At 37.6% G+C, this 19,656-nt stretch overlaps 1 protein-coding gene across 11 annotated transcripts in view; it reads right to left on the reverse strand.

The window, feature by feature from the left end:
- SEC31A (SEC31 homolog A, COPII coat complex component) overlaps positions 1 to 19,656 on the reverse strand; it is a 71,578-nt gene that overhangs the window by 13,204 nt on the left and 38,718 nt on the right. For 2 of the 11 annotated variants that reach the window (XM_031942360.1, XM_031942359.1), the window contains exons 19-24: positions 18,859 to 19,032; positions 17,638 to 17,814; positions 7,766 to 7,858; positions 6,928 to 7,051; positions 4,740 to 5,078; positions 140 to 178 (exon numbers count right to left, since the gene is read on the reverse strand). In XM_031942360.1, the coding sequence (XP_031798220.1) occupies positions 140 to 178; positions 4,740 to 5,078; positions 6,928 to 7,051; positions 7,766 to 7,858; positions 17,638 to 17,814; positions 18,859 to 19,032 (946 nt within the window). The remainder of the gene's footprint in view (positions 1 to 139; positions 179 to 4,739; positions 5,079 to 6,927; positions 7,052 to 7,765; positions 7,859 to 17,637; positions 17,815 to 18,858; positions 19,033 to 19,656) is intronic. The other 9 variants (XM_031942362.1, XM_031942364.1, XM_031942363.1 and 6 more) reach the window with 9 other exon arrangements.

Consider the following 19,656-nt stretch of genomic DNA (forward strand, 5'->3'; position numbering starts at 1 on the left):
GAAGTCCAATGCAAAATGAGATTGCTCTGATTTAGGATTTGATCAGCTTGGAAATTCACATGCATTATGGGAATATTTTTTCATTAATTTCATTTGTGATCTAAAGATTCCAAAAAATGTATTCTACATCCAAATTCACCTTCCAACATAGATGCCTGGTCGTGAGTAGACTGATTTTCTGCAAACAAAATGTAAGTCACTCAATAATATAAACTTTGAAAATCGCACTCCTCCCCCCCAAATCAAACAAACAAACCATATATGTCTCTGCCCCACCCTCTTCCCAAAATCAGATATACTTATTAAGGTTGATCTTTTACTATGTAATACGAAATGTCTTTTAATTGAGAAAATAATTTGTTTCTGGATGAAAAGAATAAACTAAATAATAGCCTTGTCTATTCTAGTCGACCCAGAAATATAATTTTCTTCTATTCAAGCTTGATTCTCCTGGAAAAAAAATGAAATCTCATTTTATTGTGAACTTTATTATTCTCAACATAACAGTTTCAAAACTGTGGCTTATTTCCCTCCAGAGTAAGGAAATCCAGTAGTATTTGCTAAGTAATGGTATTCTTTTACCCACTGTGTTAAATCTATAGTATTTGCATCATTATTAATATTTTTAAGGGAATCTTTGCAATAGTTAAAGCAATTCTAAAAAGCATTTTTAGGGGGTAGTTATATGGTTCTGATAAATTTTCAGTATCACACCTGTCAGATGAAAATATTGAAATGCTAGGAACTTTGGCAGTTATACCATACACACAGATATGACACAGAGTGGACTCTTAATACATATCCATTTGAGATTTCCCTTGGGTCTTGGAAGCTCCAAAGTACACCCAGGGAACAGGAAGCCTGAGAAATTGCTTTAACGTTTAGTATAGGTATCCTAGAGGTCCCTTTTATAACCCCTTAAAGAATTAAAAGATCAGAACACCTAGTAGTAGGCCTGTAACTAGCCAATTTGAAGGTCATTCAGATTTTGAAGATAAGTATGGTGATGAACACCCAAATCAAGAAATATTAAAATTCCAATCTTGCCCTAATTCAAACCTGAACTTTTAGGACTGCTATGTTCTCAAGTCAATGAGAGCCAGCATGTGTTCACTCAAATGCAGTCCCTGGTGCTTCTCAAAGGTAGCATTCTACCTGGTATTTATTGAAAGAACCAAAGAGCCAACATCCCAGTACCAAGTAGGGTGGAGGAGGAACCAGGAATTTAACTACATCTGCGGTTTCATTAGAAAGGGCAACTCTGGGCCAGAAACTATCCCAACTGATTCAGATCATTAACTCATCTATACCTGGCCTCTGGAATTTACCCAGAGTCACACAGCCATTATGCAATCACAAGTAAGACTTGAACCCTGATTTTCCTGAATTCGAGGATCATGCTTTCTCTATTGTCCCATACTGTCTCTCTATTATATAATATAAAAATCCCTTTTTATCTCACTTACCTATGTATACCTGTATACTTGTGTGTATGTACCCTTCTCAGTCCCTCCCCTCCCCCAACATTCTCCTAAGAAAACAAAAAATAACATCTTTTTATTAGGTAACAAATCTGAATGGCATATACCTCAACAAAGGAGGCACTGCTGACTAATATCACTAAAAATGGCAACAGAGAGTAAAGGTTAACTTCTTGTTCATTCTCTGGGATTGTCCAACAGAAGGTATAGCCAGTAATAATAAGGATAGCTATGGACATAGTGTTGTCTTGCGGGGGGGGGGGGGGGGGGGGGGGGGGGGGGGGGGGGGGGGGGGGGGGGGGGGGGGGGGGGGGGGGGGGGGGGGGGGGGGGGCGCGCGGGTGCATGGGACAACAAGGTCTCCATGGGCTCAAAGAATCAGAAAAAGCCCAAGAAAAAGAGATCTGAAATTAAGGCAAGTTTGTTAACTATAAAATGGGAAGTAACAGAGGGCAATCTGGACCCTATAGTCTACACAATCTGGACTATTTTCTATGCCTAAATATATATCATGACTTTTTACCTCTGCTCTTACCGTGTTCTAGGATGAGAATGCACTCAATTCCATTTCTGTCCATGATACTACCCAAACTTCAAGGAGGGGTTGTTACATGATGCTTTTCCCTAGGTAGGTACTTAAAAAGTATTTGTTGGACTGAATTGCAGGTCTATGGCATTTAACTTGTAGCACTTATACCCTGTCCAACTACAAGAAAGTTTGTTATTATTGTTCAGTTGTGTCTGACTTTTCACAATCCCATTTGGTTTTTTGCCAAGGACACTAAAGTAGTTTACCATTTCTTTCTGCAGCTCATTGCAGATGAGAAAACTGAGATAAATACCTCAGAGACTTACTGGCTGTGTGACCCTAGGCAAGTCAAACCCAGTTTGCCTTAGTTTCATCATTTGTAAAATTAGCAGGAGAAGCAAATGGAAAACCATTCCAGCATCTTTGCCAAGAAAATCCTAAAGGGGAGCACAAAGTGTCAGATACGACTGGAAAACAACAGAACAACTTAAACCTGTCCTGAATTACTGATGTGTCTTATTTTTTCCATTATAATGTATACTTGGGAGGAGGGATTGCTCCTTGAACAACTTTGAATGCAACATTTTGCCTTGAACAGTATTCAATAAGTTTGCTGAGTGCCACATGTCCAAAAAACATTGGCTTTTCCAAATCGTGGGATCTTCTGGTTCAGTCCTGCTAGAGATTGAAAAATGCTACTTTAGACAATGGCAAATGGCATTCTTGAGCTAGGAGCTGACAAATCATTTTTCCAGCTCTGTATAAAACCATATTCCACATAACTGCCACAGCAGACTAGAGCCAAAATGGCAGTTTCAGTCATGCTTATATAACCTGCACAGAGTGTTTAAGAGTACCATTAGTACCACAAAGAAAGGTTAGACAGAAGTGTTACCATGCAACAAGTAACACAGCAGCCAAGGCCTCCATGCATGCCAAAGCCCAGAAAGGTCAGCTTCTTGGGGTTCTTCCCTTTTGGTTGTTCAGCCAGGCCAGAACAGTCTTTTGTTATCCCAAATACAAGCAGGCAGGCTGATTCTCCTTCAAACACATCCCAAATGTACACATAGCTTCATACTTTGAAATTTAATCTGAAGTGTACATAGAATACTATGGTGGTGCTAAACAATTTTTGGAATTCCATCAAAGTGTAAAATGCCTGTGGTCTAAATTTAAGACTAGATTAATCACAACTCTATTTGGTATATGTGATTTAGCCCATGCTACTTTTCACTCAAAATATTGAAAATATTCCTACAACAGGGCACTGTTGTACGCTAATGGGAAAGCTCTGGAACTTTGGCAGTTATCCCATACACGCAGATATGACGCAGAGTGGACTCTTAATATCCATTTGAGGATTTCCCTTAGCCCTTGGCAAGCTCCAAAGAGTATCCAAGGAACAGGAGGCCTGTTACCTCACAATTTAAAATGAAGCCAAAATTCAAATCATGAATTAAGTATTTCTGGCAACTAAAATATGCATTTTCCTCTCCTCTTCCCCCCTGCCCTTCCCCCATGGCTGAGTATTTAACAGCATGTTTTTGCATACATATTCAATTTCTACAGGCTAATTCATGTAATACTGTGTATACTTCTGGTACTTAAAGAATACTTTTTTAGAGAAGTGGGATTTTAGAAACAATTTTCCGTAAAGTCTTTCAAATTAGTACTACAGAAACTGAGGTAATTTGACTCTATGTTCATTTAATCAGAGCACTGTGCTAAAATATATCTTTGAAATAAATTGGGGAAGCAATGCATAAGGGATATTGCTGCTAAGAAAAAAGTGATTTAAATTAAGAGTGAAAGCCAGTTCACCCCTCACTGGAGGAATCAGAGCAGCAGTCACCTCGTGTACTACAAGATATCAAGTTGCAAATATATATCATATTGACTCTGAATACTGGGTTTCAGCTGCCTGTCCTTTGCTTTTTTTCTTAGCACAAACTGAATTTGGGGAAACTCAAGTAGGATGGAGAGATCACTGGCTCTCAAAGCCGAGAACCAAAGCTCCCATCTTGCAATGGGCTTTGCTCCCTGCACTACCTCTGATGGACAAATCTTGGCATCTTTGGGCCTCAGGCTGCCCATCTGTAAAAGGAGGAAGTCAGATTAGATGGTCCCATTTCATTCAATTTCATGGAGAAAATATGGGATGGCAGACAGAGTAGCCCTCAGGAAGCCCTGAGTTTCAAGATCCACCTTGCATACTGGCTATGTGACCTGGACTAAGCTCTCTAAAAACTTCAGAGAAGGTGTCAACCAGCACCAAGAGAGGAACCTTCCTCATCTGGGACTTGGCTAAATCCACAAACTCTCAGGACTATTCCTTATCTCTCTTTATTAAAGGCACCTGTTCACAAGTCTATGGGTTTCAGGTTTCTAAGAGCATTAAACCCCCTGAAGAAAATGGAAATCTGATGATCTCTGGCAAACTTGTTTCAGTAAGAATTTAACTTAAATGGAGACTTCTGACCAACGGGGCTGATCCAGCAAAGAAAATGGTGCTATACATCTCAGATGCCCTTGAAGGATCATTCATTTAATAACTAGAATTTCTACAGGGAAGTTTCTGCTTTTAGAAACAGAACAAACCCTGAAAAAAACCTATGGCTAAATTTTCACATTCAACTCAAGTTAAAAAAAAAAAAAAATCAGAAACCACCTCCCACCCCTAACCAACAACAAGAATGGGGGAAGGGGAAGGCAGGCAAACCAAGCGCAGACCTGTTCTTTGGGACGCAGGCAGCTCGCTGGTAGCAGGCAGTGTACCTGTGGATCCAGGAGGCAGGACATAAGCAGTGGAGGACGGTGGAGCGCCTGGCCCGCCATGCTGGAAGGACGCTCCAGAAGGGGGAGGAGGGAAAGCAGACATAGAGTTGGGAGTGTTTGGAGAGGCCTGGTGCTGGGCTGCAAAGATCGGAGACTGCCCAGAATGGGAAGATGCAGAGGGCATGTAAGGAGGATTAGGGTAAGCATTTGAAGCAGGAAGGGGGACAGGTTGCTGTGGCTGATACATTGCTGGTCCCCCTGTTCCAAATGTATACTGTTGAGTTTGTTGATACTCTACATGAAAAAGGAAGAGAGAAAGATTTATTACTTACCAGTTTATACAAAAAAACCCAAAATTATAATATAAATGAATATTTATCCTGGCAATAATAACCTTCATACTACTTCTCTCTTTTATAAGACTGTGATAATTAATTATAATTAATAATAATAATAATAAGACCATATAATTAATGTGTAGCAAATGTTTCAAAAATAGATCTTCAAAGAACCTCTTTTTAAAATCATTAGACACAAAATTTGAAAGCTGCAAGTTCCAAGTTCTTCCTAATTATTAAAAAAATCTAGTCACTAAACCTTAGAGGGGGAAGCACAGCTTATCTTTTATCTGTTTTTTTTTTTTTTTGGGGGGGGGGGGGGGAGGCCAGGATAAGGTGGGAAAGAGAAGCAGAAAAAAAAAATATAATACAGATTATCTCTTGGTGTCCAGATGACACTATGTAAGTAGAACATGAGGATCAAAGTCTTTCCACTAAAAAGTTAGGATAAGCCTGGCTTGCAAGATTTCTCTATTACAAGGAGGGCCAGTGATAGAAAATCAATCTTATAGCAGCTATAGCTGCTAAAGAGCATCATCCAATATACAAAAAAAATAATTACTTCTTTTAGTTGAGAGCAGACATGGTTCTGGGTCCAAGGACAATTCTCTTATGCTGACATTTGACAAAACAATTGTTAAGATTAAATTCTATATAGCTTACTGATTTTTAAAACAAAATAACAGCAACAAAAAACCTGACATTCGATTATCTTTTATTTGATGTTTTCAGGTTTGATTAGGGTAATAAATTAATTGAGAATTAGGAAACACTCTCAGCTCATTTATTCACTATGTAAGCTGAAATTTACCTCCTGATTTCTATACAATAAAATACACCGTGAATAATAACACACTAAACTTCTGAGGATACTTATGAAATATTTATAGCTACATGGAGATCTATGTAGAAAAGGGATAGATTCTAGTTTACATCCATTTTTATTAAGGAAAAATAAATAAATGGCATAACTAAACGATCCCATACTAAGGATAATAATGATGCCTCATTTTCAGCTGGCTTTCTTCCTTTTGGTGAAATCATCTTCCTTTTTGTTTTGGTTCTTTGTTTAATATTCTTCCTTCCAATACTTTCCCGCAATTTCTTTTTGATCAATTTCTTCTTGTCTTTGCTATTATTTTAGCTCTAATGAGTACCTTTCTAAAAATAGTCACTCACTAAGAAATAAATATCATTCTTTCAATAGATCTATTCCCCTGGAATAATCAAGTACAATCTTTACCGGAGCAAAAAAATGTGAACTATTAACACAGGGCCTACAGATTACCATAACACTCCTGAGTACTGCTGGAACTAGGGTAAAATATAACTGGAAAATACTTACCAAAATAAAATACAATAAAACAAAAATAACATTACATTTTAAACTTAATGGATATATTAGGCCCACCTACTGGATCCTTATGGAGGTCCCTGTTTATATCTGAATTTGAGAAAAGTGCTAAAGAAATGTTTCTTATAACAAAATTATGGGATTGCTAGATTGCTATCAAGAAAGATCAAAATAGGACTTGAGAAATACTCAATTTCAATTTTAATACTCTTTGAACAGAAATTTATCTTGATCTTGCGCTTGTTAGCAGCTAGTCCTGACATGCTGATTGAAACTTATTCTTTCAAGGAAATGGGTATTCATGCAGCAAAAATTGAAGGAATCTACATGGACAAACCTTTTCTTCATTTGACAAGATAAGACTACAGATAATTTTGGAGTATCAGGGAAAGAAGGCACCAAGATGGTCATGTCATGCTGGGAAAAAAGGATTTCAGACATTACTACTTACTCTGTGGCTGTGGATAAGACGATACCTGTGCATACATGTGGCCAGGAGAAGTAGGTTGCGAAATTGCCATATTAGGATTACTAGGTCCTGGCATAATGAAACCTGGAGGTGGAGGATTTTCTCCCTGGGAAACAAGAGAAAGATTGGGTTTGGCGTTGAGGATATCATGACTCCATAATTGGGTTTCTTACTGGGGCCTTGGGTTCACATCAATAAGAATCTTCCATTAGCAAAAGCACCACTATGTTATTGCACACTCTACCTCCTGCTTTATCACATCAGGATTCAGGAGTCAAGCATTCTGCGTAATTTCAACATGAGAATTCAAGTGACAGTTTCAGTGAAGGGAAGCTGAGAGTAAATAATAGCACCATAAAATACAAAATAGCAGTAATATTTGTCATAAATGTCTGTGATATTTGTGAAAAGCCACTAATATTTTCCATTGCTCACTCTCTATTCATTTACTCCCAACTCAAGGGATAAATTTAAATGCTACAAAAGCAACATTTACTTCCCTTGAATTTTAAGAATTTTCGTTCAAAAGAGATCTTTAAGTGATGGTTGCCAGTTGATAGAACTATTAAAATCACAGCTAAATTTTTTTTTCAAATTCAGTCACCTGGGTGGTAAGTAGTACCCAGAATTTAAATGAGAATTTATCAGGGAGAAAAGCGGGTTAGGGAGGAAATGAAACAAACCGTATTAAAACCAAGTTCCTAGCTCCTAAAAGCATTAAGATGCAACAAACAGGCAAACTGGGATCAAAGAAGAGAGCCTGGGTGAATCTATCTAAGTGAGTCAAGGATCTCTCAAAGAGGAATAACAAAGCTTATACCTGTGTGTCAGAGGGAGAGGCTGCAGGTGGATGGCTGAGAAGGGCAGTAGGAGTTTTGTTACTCCAGGTAGTGACAGTAGGGGCAATTCTAACCTGAATTAAACAAAGAAATACCAATCACAGAAAATAAAAAATAAAAAAAACAGAAAAAACTTAAAGGGTATTAAAAAGCCAGATGCAAAGCAGGACTGCATGAATAAATAAGCCACTGCTCAAAATGCAGCTGGGATTCTGAAAGCAAAATTAAGATGGGAAAAAAAAAAATTAGTGGTAAAATCTAAGTCAAAGCACATTGAAAACTGCCACACAAGCAAGATACTGAAAAGGGAGCATCTAGAAAAGTGACAGAAGCATGAAAAGTAATAGTAGTCATGCCACTACAATTAGGTCTGTAAATATTTTTTTTTAAAGCTGCTTTTTAAAAAATGACATTATATTGCCACTCATAGTATCCAACCAAAATTTGAAATGACGATTTGGGAGGAAGCTGAAGAGTCCCTAATCCAACCCCTTCAGTTTTACATGTGAGGAAACTGATGCAACTTGGCTGAGATTATCAGAGCTAAGACTAGAACTCCAAATCTCCTAGATTCTATAAATATACTCCTAATATTCCATGGGCCTCTCCTTATTTTATTCAATACAAGTCAAAAGAGTGATCTTCATTTTTCTTTTTAAAAAATAAAAGTACAAGTACAAAATACTACAGAAATAAAAGAAAAGCAAATTAATTGGGGAGATGATTACTGCTCATGAATGAATTATAACAATATGATAAAAATGACAATACATATATTAATTTGTTGATTTAGGGTTATATCAAATTATCAAGGGAATGATTAAGAGACCTAGACAAAAATAATAACTCATTTGGAAGAATAAAAATATATAATCTAATGAGAAATGAGAAATTACAAACAATGAGGCTTAGTCCCATATGTATAGCTTTACCAGGGGTTAGTCCCATATGTATAGCTTTATCATTCCTCAAACTATATTAAGAAGTAGTAGTCGTAAAGCAGAGCAGTGGAAAAGAATAAGGAAGTGAAAATAGCAACTATGTGTTTCATAAACCCCAAAACTATCACAAAACCAATAAATTACTGAGGAAAGGTCTCACTTCTTTACAGAAATTGCTAGAAAAACTAAAAAGTAGTTTGGCAGAAATCAGATTTGGATTAAGATATTGTATCACATACAAGGTCAGAATCAAAGCTCAAAATAGATACATAACCTAAATGTAAAAATTCATAATAGAAAAACTTTGTTTATGATATTTCTTATTTAATGACATACCTATCTGGAGATTTATAAAGTGTGAGCTGTCAATCTAAATCTAATTTCTGCCAGAAGGCAGTCTACTTAGTTTCCAGGAGGTTTTGTTGAAGAGCAAGTGCTTACCTAAGAGGTTCTTAGCATTTATTAAGATTATTCTTCTATGTTCCCTGACCATTTAAAAAAAATTTTTTTAACTAATATGAAAATTCTGATAATCACTGCTTCATAATATAGTTTGAGATTTATTATTAAGTCTCCTTCTTTCCCATTTTTTTCATTATTTCTTTTGAGATTCTTGATCTCTTTGTTCTTCCAGATGACTTTTTTTTCCTTCCAGTTCTGAAATCATTTTGCAGTTTAACTAGTATGGCACGGGAGGAAGAAAAGCAATTTAGGAATTATTGTCATTTTTACTAAATTGAGATGGCTTAGAGACATGAGCAATTAATATTTCTCCAATTAATATGGTTTGTTTTTATTGCTACAAAGTGTTTTGTGATCGTTTTCTTTTAGTTCCTATGTCCAATTTGTCAGATGGGAATCTCAAAATATTTTATGCTGCTTTAATCGTTTTGAATGAAATTTCTATATCTTTTCCTATTAGGTTTTTTTTTAGAAGTGATGGGGAGGAAGATACAAAGGAATATTAAAGATTTATTTGGACTTACTACAACTTTGCTGGGATTACTCTTTTGATTTTATTTTTAAAAACTTGACTCATTTGAGTACTCTGGATACAATATCAAATCTTCTGCAAAAAGCCACAGATCTGTCACCTTTTTTCTATGGTAATTCTCTCAATTTCTTTTTCTTATTGTATTACTATATCTGCCATTTCTAGAACAATATCAAATAATGGGGGTAAATAATAGGCATCCTTAATCTTCTTACAAAGCTTCTATTTTATCTTTATTATATATGGTGCTGATTCTTAGTTTACAATAACTCTTACACATTTTTATCACAGATTTGGAAGAATATCTTCTTCCAATTTTTCCAAACAGTTTACATCATATTTCAACTAATTTTTCTTTGAATGTTTCACTCATAATTCCTATGGTCCTGGGTTGTTTTCCCCACCTCCCTCCTTTAAGAGCTCATTTATGGCTTGTACAATTTCTTTTTGGTCATTTAAACTCTCTATTTTTTTGTTAATCTTGAATGTTTTATATTTTTGTTTTTAATCTATCCAATTCATCTATTTTAGCAAGACTGTTGCCATATATCTAGTTTCATCTTTAATTGTTCCTAATTATCTTTTTTTCATTTTTGATCAAATTTGATTTTAATCAGAGTAATTTACAACTACACTTTCTTATTAGTGTCCCACCCTCAAATCAATTTTTAGATTACATTCACAATAAAACCTGCCATTTTTTCTTTAAGGATTTAAATACTATGGTATCAATAATGTGTTATTATCTATGATGGCTCTGAGAATATAATAGTTTTCCCAGTTTATTTCTTTTTATTGAATCTATTTTCATTGTCACATTGTCTGAAATCATAATTGATACCCCTGCTTTTTTAGTTCACCTGAAATATAAAGAGATTTTATCCACTACTTCTGAGTGAATCTTTATATTTCAAGTATGCTGCTTACAAACAACATATTGTTGTTCTTGCTTTCTAGTCCACTATTCTATTCTCTTCCATTTTAAGAGTGAATTCATCACATTCACATTAACTATTTTCTTCTATCCTGTCTACCTGTTCTTTTTCCTCTCTATGCTCTAGTCCCTTAGCTTTCCAAAGAAGAAAAATCTGGTGAAAGAAAATGAGTTTTCTTAACACTAACAATTTGTTTTCAAAGATCTGTTTTAATTTCCTTGTTCCTCTTCCCTTTATCCAACTTAATCACAGGTTTTCACTTTGGACATGATCAATTTGAGATGGTCATAGAATAAATACCCTGGTGGAAATGTTCAACAAAGTTGTCAGAAAATGCAAACAGTGGTGGTTTTTCTACAAAGTTAGCAGTCCTGTCACTAAAAATGACAGCTTTTTTATAAGACTGAAAGCCAGTTAAAGTGCCACTCAACTTTTAGATTACATTCACAATAGGACCTACTATTTTTTTTAAAAGTCTACACAATTCAAAAATGTGAGCAAACCAAAAATTCTCTACCAGAAAAAAAAAAAAAAAAGAATTCTAACAGAAAGAGAATGATGACTATTTTGGAATGGTACAATCTTAACAATGTGTGATTTCCACAAGGATAAGAGTAGTACAAGTTGGGACAGATGATACAATGGACTGAGAACCTGACCTGGAATCAGGAAGACAAGTTAAAATCTTGCTTCAGCTGTGTGAGTCTGAGCAAAATGCTTCAACTCTGTCTGATTCAGTTTTCTCAGCTGTAAATGGTGATGATAATAGCATCTACTTGGTTGTTAGGAGATTAACATGAGATAAAATGCTGTTATCAGAGAATGGAGCCAGCAATTCAGTTAAAAAGATATGGTGCTCCAATAATCAAAGTTATTGCATGCTGCCAAAGCAACAACAGACAATATTCAGGGGCTGAAATTTGACTCTTCCACATCTACCATGCAATCTGGAAAATTAGAAAATATCTTCTGTTTTTCACATAAAAGAATCTCAGAATGGTAAGCAGCTTCAGGTCACCTAGCTTAATCCTTTAATTAAAATATAATTATAGATTTAGAACTGAAAGTTACCAAAGAAGCCATCAAGTTCAAAACCTTTATTTTCCACAAGAGGAAACTGAGGTTCAGCAAAACTCAGTGATTTGAAGAACCTGAAGCAGGTTCTGAAGTCACTTCTTTCTGACTCGAAACCCAATGCTCCATACTTTTCATCCATAGAACTTTTCCAGCATAGGACTCTCCCCTAAAACCTCCCTGACAAAGATCAATTAGTCTATTTTAAAATCTGATGTGACTTATTTAGACCTATTAAGGCATAAGCACAAGATGTTCAGAATGTGATTACAATATATGTTATCCTATAAGTATATACTATCTAGGAGGCAACTAGCAAAAATAATTTTGATACTATAATTAAACTGACCTTATTTACTGACACCCACTTAGATACTATATATAACAAAACACACTAAATTACATTATAAAACAACTATTTTTAAATACTTTATTCCATTTTAAAGGACAACTGAAACATGAGGACTTGGAAACAGTCAAACAGATTCTCTTTTCCCTCTGTGGCCTTGAGTGTGCTCCTGACTAATCCATCCTCCACAGAAATACCACAGTAGTCTTTCCAAGCACAGCTCTGATCATGGCTGCTCCTCTTGTCAATAACCTTCCTCAGCTTCTTCCTGCCACTTCAATAATCAAATAGCCACTTCTCTGATGGACATGGAGCTGGGTGCTTCTACAGAGGCAGGCTGGCTTCCTAAATGCACACAATGGCCCACGAATATCCCAGATTTCTGCACCAGCTCAGCCACCTAATGGATTTCTTTACAACTCTTGGTCCTTAACCTCTCTCATCTTTGTTTCTAAAACAGAGGTTTTAACAACTTGTTGCACCCATTTCACAGGACTGTCTTTTGAATAAAGGAAAGTTCTCAGATAATAAAATACCAAAACGGATAGGAATGATCAGAGTTATCCAATCCAACTCACTCATGTTACAAATGAGAAGACCTCTGAGGCTCAGACTGTACAAATTACTTGACCATCATCACAAAGCTAATTCATTGCAAAGACTAAAATCCAAAGTCCTTGTTCACAGAACTCAATTCAATAAACTCTGATTAGTGCATAATAACACATTAGGGAGTGTGTGGAGCACCTGAGGATACAAAGACAAAAAGAATATAATCTGTTAACTATTCTCTTCTCTCAAATTCTTTGCCCCTAGATCTTATCAAAATTTGTCCCTTCCAAGGCCCAGCCTTAAATTATTCCCACCATCTGCTGTCTCTGCTTGTATTTAAATACTACTGAGCAAAATGAGAAAAATCACCAAATTGTGTAGCCTGGGTCCACTCCCAATGTACACTGTATATAAGTTCCCCACGGCCTTCACCCCAACATGGCAGTCCTTTTACATCTCCCTGAATGAATCATTATCCACCTCATCAGAGAGGGTTTTCCAAACTTTTCCACCTCTTCTCAAGCTTCCCAGAGCTCCCTCTTCAAGTATTCCCTCGGCAGAGAACCTAGCTTCAGAATTCCCAGCTCTCCTTCCCTCCTCCTGACCTCAAGGGCTCAGCCATCTCTCCCGCTGTCTCTTTCTTCACCCCTGGCTGATGAAGAGGTGAGCCTTTCTCTTTGTCAGCACCTTCACAATACACAAGTGATCCCATCATTCCATCTCAATCCATTTTCACAAAACATCTATCATCCCTTATCTCTCTCATTTATCTTCAATCTCTCCCATGATAACAAACATGTCCATGTCTCCTCCATCCTCAAAAACCCCTCACTTAACATGTCTGTCTGTCTGTCTCTCTCTCTCCCCCCTCCCTTTTCACTGTAATCTAGCTTCTGATCTCACTAGTCAACTTCAATTGTTCCTTCCAAAGTTACCAATGATCTCTCAACTGCCTTTTCTCGATCCTCATTCTTCTTGACTTTTCTGCAGCCTCTGACACTGTTGATCACTCTCTTCTTGATACTCTTGTCTCTAGATGACTCCAAATCATATTTCTATGTAAAGACACAGGGCTTTTAAAGCCCTTCACACTTTCTGTAGTATTCTCTTCCTTGACTCCCCTTCCATATACTGCTGGATCCAGTGACATTGATGTCCTTGCTCCTTGCTCCTGACTTCTAACTCCAGGCATTCTCACTGGCTGATCTCCACACCTGAACTCTCTCCTTCCTCATCTCTATTCCCCAGCTTCCTTCAAATCTCAGGTGAAGTCCCACTTTCTACAAGAAGTCTTTCTCAAATCTCTTTAACCTTTGTGCTCTCCCTCTGAGAATAATTTTCTAGTTATCCTGAACACAGCTTGTTTATACATAATTGTTTACATTGTCTCTCCCATTAGACTGAGAGATTTTATTGAGGGCCGGGACTTTCTACCTTTCTTTGCATCCCTGGTTCAACACCTGACAGTGCCACAAAGCACCTTGCACACGCAGGAGTTTAATAAGTGCTAGTTAACAGAGTGATAGTCCCTACCATCAAGAAGCTAACATTTTATTTTGGGGAAGCAAGTACCAAGATGGATAAATCAAAATTTAATTAAAAAAAAACAAAAACAATTTCAAAGGAAGAGGGACAAAACAACATGGGGGAAATGAAGATTTTTTTTTTTTTTATAGCAAGTGTCACATGAACTGGGCTTGAAGGCAGAGGGTAAGGGACCTCTAAAGAGCTGGTGAGGATGGACAACGTTCCTGGCACAGAGCACCTGGATAAAGGCAAGGGAAATGGGATGATATATGTAGAGAATGGCTCAGCAGACCAGTTCAGCTGGTGCAAAGAAAGTGTGAAATAAGTCTTTAAAGGAAAATTGCAGTTAAAATGTGAAGTCCATTAGAGGCCAAAGAGAAATGTTTCTGTATTTAGAAAATGCAATGTTGTACACAGGGAATATCTAATAGGATGCAGATTGTATTTATGGGAATAACTATGCATTTGTCTGGAAAAGCTAGCTGAAGCCAGACTATGGAGGCTTCACAGACTTCTGCGGCTTTCTTCCATTCTCCTTCCTGGATATCCTCTTACTACTTGACTTCAGTAACAATGCTCTTCCCAATTCCTCCTTCCACCTAGTCCTTCTCAGTCCTTTTGCTGTGTTCTCCTCTTCCTTCTGCCCACAAAGTCTCTTGTCTAGGCGTTCTGCAGTTCTTTTTGTCTCTTTCCCTCAATGATCTCATCACCTCCCATGAGTACAAGAATCATCTCTTTCATAAGCCGAACTGAGTTGGTTAAGTACCTTGCCTCACACAGCCAGGAAATCGGACCCCAGATTTGAACTTACAAAGATGAGTCTTCCTGATTCCAGACCCAGTACTCTGTGCACTATAGTGCCACTTATTGGTCCTATTTCTACCCATAGTTATCTCAAATTCAGCATATCTTTCCCCTCCAAATCCATAACCAGATCCATATCCCAGTTGTGTAATCAATCATGCTTGAAACGTTCTTCTCTCTCAAATCCATATCTATTCAACTGCCAGTCTTGTTAAGTGCTCAACATTTCTCACAAACTTACCCTTCTCTTCAAGTGAGAAAGCTGTAACCAAATTCAGGTCTTTACTTTCTATGACCTTGTCGACTGCAATTAGTCTTCCTGCCTCCAGTTTTGTCACCTCTCCAATTCAATTTCCAGCTACTGTTCTGATTGATTCCCTATTATTGCCTTCATATACTCTGTTCACAAAACATGCCTTCTCCCACCTCTGTACAACTGGACCTTCCATAAGGGGAGTGCATTCTCTCCTCATTTCTGTCTGGCAGAAGTTCTGACCTTCAGAGCCTACCTCAGGAGCCACTTCTGACACATGAGCCTGTTCTCAATCCCCCTATGTTATTATAAATATGTCCTCTCTATATATAAATTAGCTTGTAGTAACTTTGTATTTACTAAGGTCCATGTTTTACCCTGCCTTGTAGAATACAAGATCCTTGAAGGAAAAGGACTACATTTTTGCCTTGGTGCCCACAACATCTATAGAGCACACAGACATCATTTAATAAATGTTTGCTGAAATTAATTAAATCTGTGGTCTCTGATGTAAGTACTCTCTTCAAAATTGCAGACTACAATCTATGTAGGATGTCATTCTGAGCAACTTGTGTCACATCCTTCCACGCATCATTCACAGTCAACTTTTATGTTCTGGGAAATCTTCCTCTAAACCATGTGTCACACATGGATACCACCAGGACACATTGGTCATCTCTTCATTATCTTTTCCTCTTGCTAAGTGATCAGCATCTTTCTGGAGATATTTCCTAGTCACACCACCACTCAATCTGTCTGAGAATAATGTTTCACTTCTTAGTTACACCCACCATGAACCTTTCTGTTTTTCTTTTGCTGTTACACAACTTTAGTTCTTTAGACTAATTCATAGTATATAATATTGGTGGGTTTTGTGCCAAAGAATTTTCCTCAGGAAAAAAGCCTAAGGCTTTAAGCCAAGGTAATAACAAGGTCCATTTCTTCATTTTGTTAAATGCTCACTTCACAGCCTATGTATCTGCAGACCAATTTTAAATCTATCCAACTGCCCATCACAGTCTAAACCAAAACTTCTTAAACTGTGGTTTGCAATCCTGTCATGTAACTGAATGTGGGAGTTGAAAAATTATGATATATTATCAGTAAATGCCCATATCACTGGGGTCATGTAAAAATTTCTCAAATGAAAAAGGTATCATAAGTGGAAAAAGCTTAAGAAGGCTTGTTCTAAACAATAGGCATTCTTAATGGACTTAGCTTTTATCATGTGAATAGGAAAGTAAAATTCTTTTAAATGCCAGTGGGTCTCTTTTACTAGATGCCTTTTTAATGCCTACAATCATGCATGCCCAGGTAACCCCTATCTTAAAAAACAAAAGAACTTTCTCAAAACCCTGAAGTGCCCTTTCCCATCATCTTCTATTTCTTTTTCCTTCATACCCAAAGATCTGTAAAAAGTAATGCATGCTGGTCTTCATTTCCTAACCTCCTACTTATTTTTTCATCCCTTGAAATCTGGTTTCTAATCCTACCATGATTAAAATTATAATCTCCAAAGTTATCAAAGACCAATCCAAGTCTTTTGATACTACTGACCCATACCCTCTTCTTTGATACTCAATCCTTCTTTCAACTACTGTAATGACTTTCTCAACTTCCCCACACTTGAGAGAAACTTTCTTACTAATCTTTTAGAAGCCTTAGCAGGGGTCCTCAAACTTTTTAAATAGGGGGCCAGTTCACTATCCCTCAAACTGTTGGAGGGCCGGACTATAGTAAAAACAAAAACTTTGTTTTGTGGGCCTTTAAATAAAGAAACTTCATAACCCTAGGTGAGGGGGATAAACGTCCTCAGCTGCCGCATCTGGCCCACGGGGCCGTAGTTTGAGGACCCCTGCCTTAGAGCCTTCAAGGCTTAGCATACATACTACAGATAACCTATCTTCACTGAAAATAAAATGTATAACCTTCTGAGCTTAACAATTTGGAGCAAAGTTCTTAGCTTTCTTTTGTGTCATGGAACCCTTTGGCAAATCTGATAAAATCTAAGGACTCCTTAGAATGGGTTTTAGTTTTTCTTTTAAATTCACAATGATTAAAATGAAAAATTTAAGAGATGAGTGAAAAATTATAATTTATTTTGTTTTATTTTTTTACTATTCAAGGTACCCTGACATTAATCCGAAGACCAAATTCCAGGATGAGAATCCCTGATTTAGGAATTTAAAGTTTACTTTATACTTAAGAATCAATGTAATCTGATTAAATTGGGACATTGTTTTCAGAACAATTACACAAACACCACTTCTAAGGTTTTACAAGAATCCAAAAGGACACTTGTATGCAGCAATTAAAGGTCACCTTCTTCCATTCAAGCTAAATGATAATGATAACCTACAGTATACTCCAAGAGAGAAAGAAGCCAGGGATAGGAAGACCTTCTTATGGTCTGTAATTACTTACATGAGGATAATATTGCTGGGCTGGAGCTCGTGGCACCTGTGTCTGGCCTGTAGCTGGCCCAGGTCCTCCCTTGGACACATGTTGTCTGTCATAGAGAGCCCGAGAGGAAACTTCCTGCTCTGACACAGGCTCGCCTTGTGCTCTGCGCAATCTGTCACGAAGCTGCACAATATTTGGCTATAAAAAAACAAGGAAAGAAAATGAGTGATTGGTCCATTACCTATCATGTGACTGATCACTCTGTCCCTAACTACACAGTATATTAGGAGTATAGGGATTTCCTAAGAGAAGAGATATTACTACCCTGTTTTCAGGTTTAAAAGAACCTGTTTTTCAAAAGAGAAAGGAAGAAAAAGAAAAAGAAAAAAAAAAGGAACCAATCCTAAACTACTGGACCTTGCAGTATAATATATAATACTTTTGAACATGTCCAAATATTTTTCCTCAGAAAAATAACAGCAGGGCATGTAAGAAATAAAAGCTTTAGAATAAATACTTCTACTTCTAATCCACTTGATTTTTTTCTTCAGTTGTTAATGAAACTTAGGAACTAAGTCATATTAATAAGTATACAACTCCCTAAAGAGTAGGGCCAAAGATAGGCTAAACTCACTTCCGCTACTGAGATCCTTCCTCTAATGCCTGGACCCTCAAACCTTGAGAGAGCCTTCTTTCAACTAAGCAGCAGAGGCTGGGTTTGGTCCCTGTGAGACATACTTTCTGTCCCTCACCTAGGACACTGTGGCTCTCATCCTTATGCCTCAGCACAGGCCAGCCCTCAGGATGTACTCTCCCTGCCCTTCCCCACCATACACCATATCAAACCCCTTCCTCTAGAACACACAGCGCAGCTCTACTTCCACCTGAAGCCATCCCACTAGGCTGCTCTCATCCAGAATGGGAGCTCTCTGAGAGGTAAGAGCATTCCATTCTCCACATGGCCTTCCACACCTCCTAGTCGAGGTATGGTCCCAAATGAGACAGGCCCTTCATTAATTAAAACTTGCTGCCTAATATTCTATCCCACTGATACAACTCCAGTCAGCCCAGACACAACCCAGAACTTGAGGTCAATAAGACTTAGCCTCACTTAGATGAAGTGAACTCATTTTCTCCAGAACACAGTCAACCTGCCAGCAAGGTTTAAATCTATGACTTGGCACCATCTGTAAGAATTAATCATAGATAGGAAAAGTAGGAAAAACAGTCCAACCCCCTTACCTGGCTGGTGTTAGCAGGGAGGAAAGCCAGAGCTGCAGCAATGCTGCCTTGGGCTGCCAACAAATTGGCATACTGACTCATCTTTTCGGCCAAAAGTGCCCCAATGACATTAGCATCTGATGCCTGGGTGAGTTGGACAGCCTTTCGGAGGATGACAACCTTCTCAATCAGATCCTAGAGAAAAGAGAACGAAGAGACAAAGGACAGGAAAGGATTAATGCATTTACTAAAAACTAAGTCTAATGGTTAGCAATACTTATTGCATTCAAAAGCAGGAAGTGGGGCAGCTAGGTGGTACAGTGGATAGAGCACCAGTCCTGAAGTCCGTAGGAACAGAGTTCAAATCTGGCCTCAGACACTTAACACTTCCTGGCTGTGTGACCCTGGGCAAGTCACTTTTAACTCCAATTGCCTCAGGGAAAAAAAAAAAAAAGGAAGCAAGCAGGAGGTTCTTAATCCAAAACCTCATGTCAGCCTCTAGCACAAATTGTCCTAACAGGACTAAGGTCTGGGTGACCTTACATGAGGTCTTGGGCACCTCCACATCACCCAATAGCTGGGTTCTGCTTCTGCCTGACTCCCATACTTGCCTGACAAAGATGTCAGTACCCACCCAAGTGAAGACTCAAGATTGAAGGAGGTACAGAGGGAAGTTATAGGATTGAAAGCAAACCACAAAATTCTTTCATGGGTGGCAAAAACAAAAAGCTGCCAGAGCTGTAGTGATAGGACATACTAATAACTTCAAATTTCTCATGCTGTCACTCAAAACAAAAAAAAAACTGCAAAAGGAGAAGT

The sequence above is a fragment of the Sarcophilus harrisii genome, chromosome 6, assembly GCF_902635505.1.
Source record: "Sarcophilus harrisii chromosome 6, mSarHar1.11, whole genome shotgun sequence".
In the NCBI taxonomy this organism is placed as follows: Eukaryota; Metazoa; Chordata; class Mammalia; order Dasyuromorphia; family Dasyuridae; genus Sarcophilus; species Sarcophilus harrisii.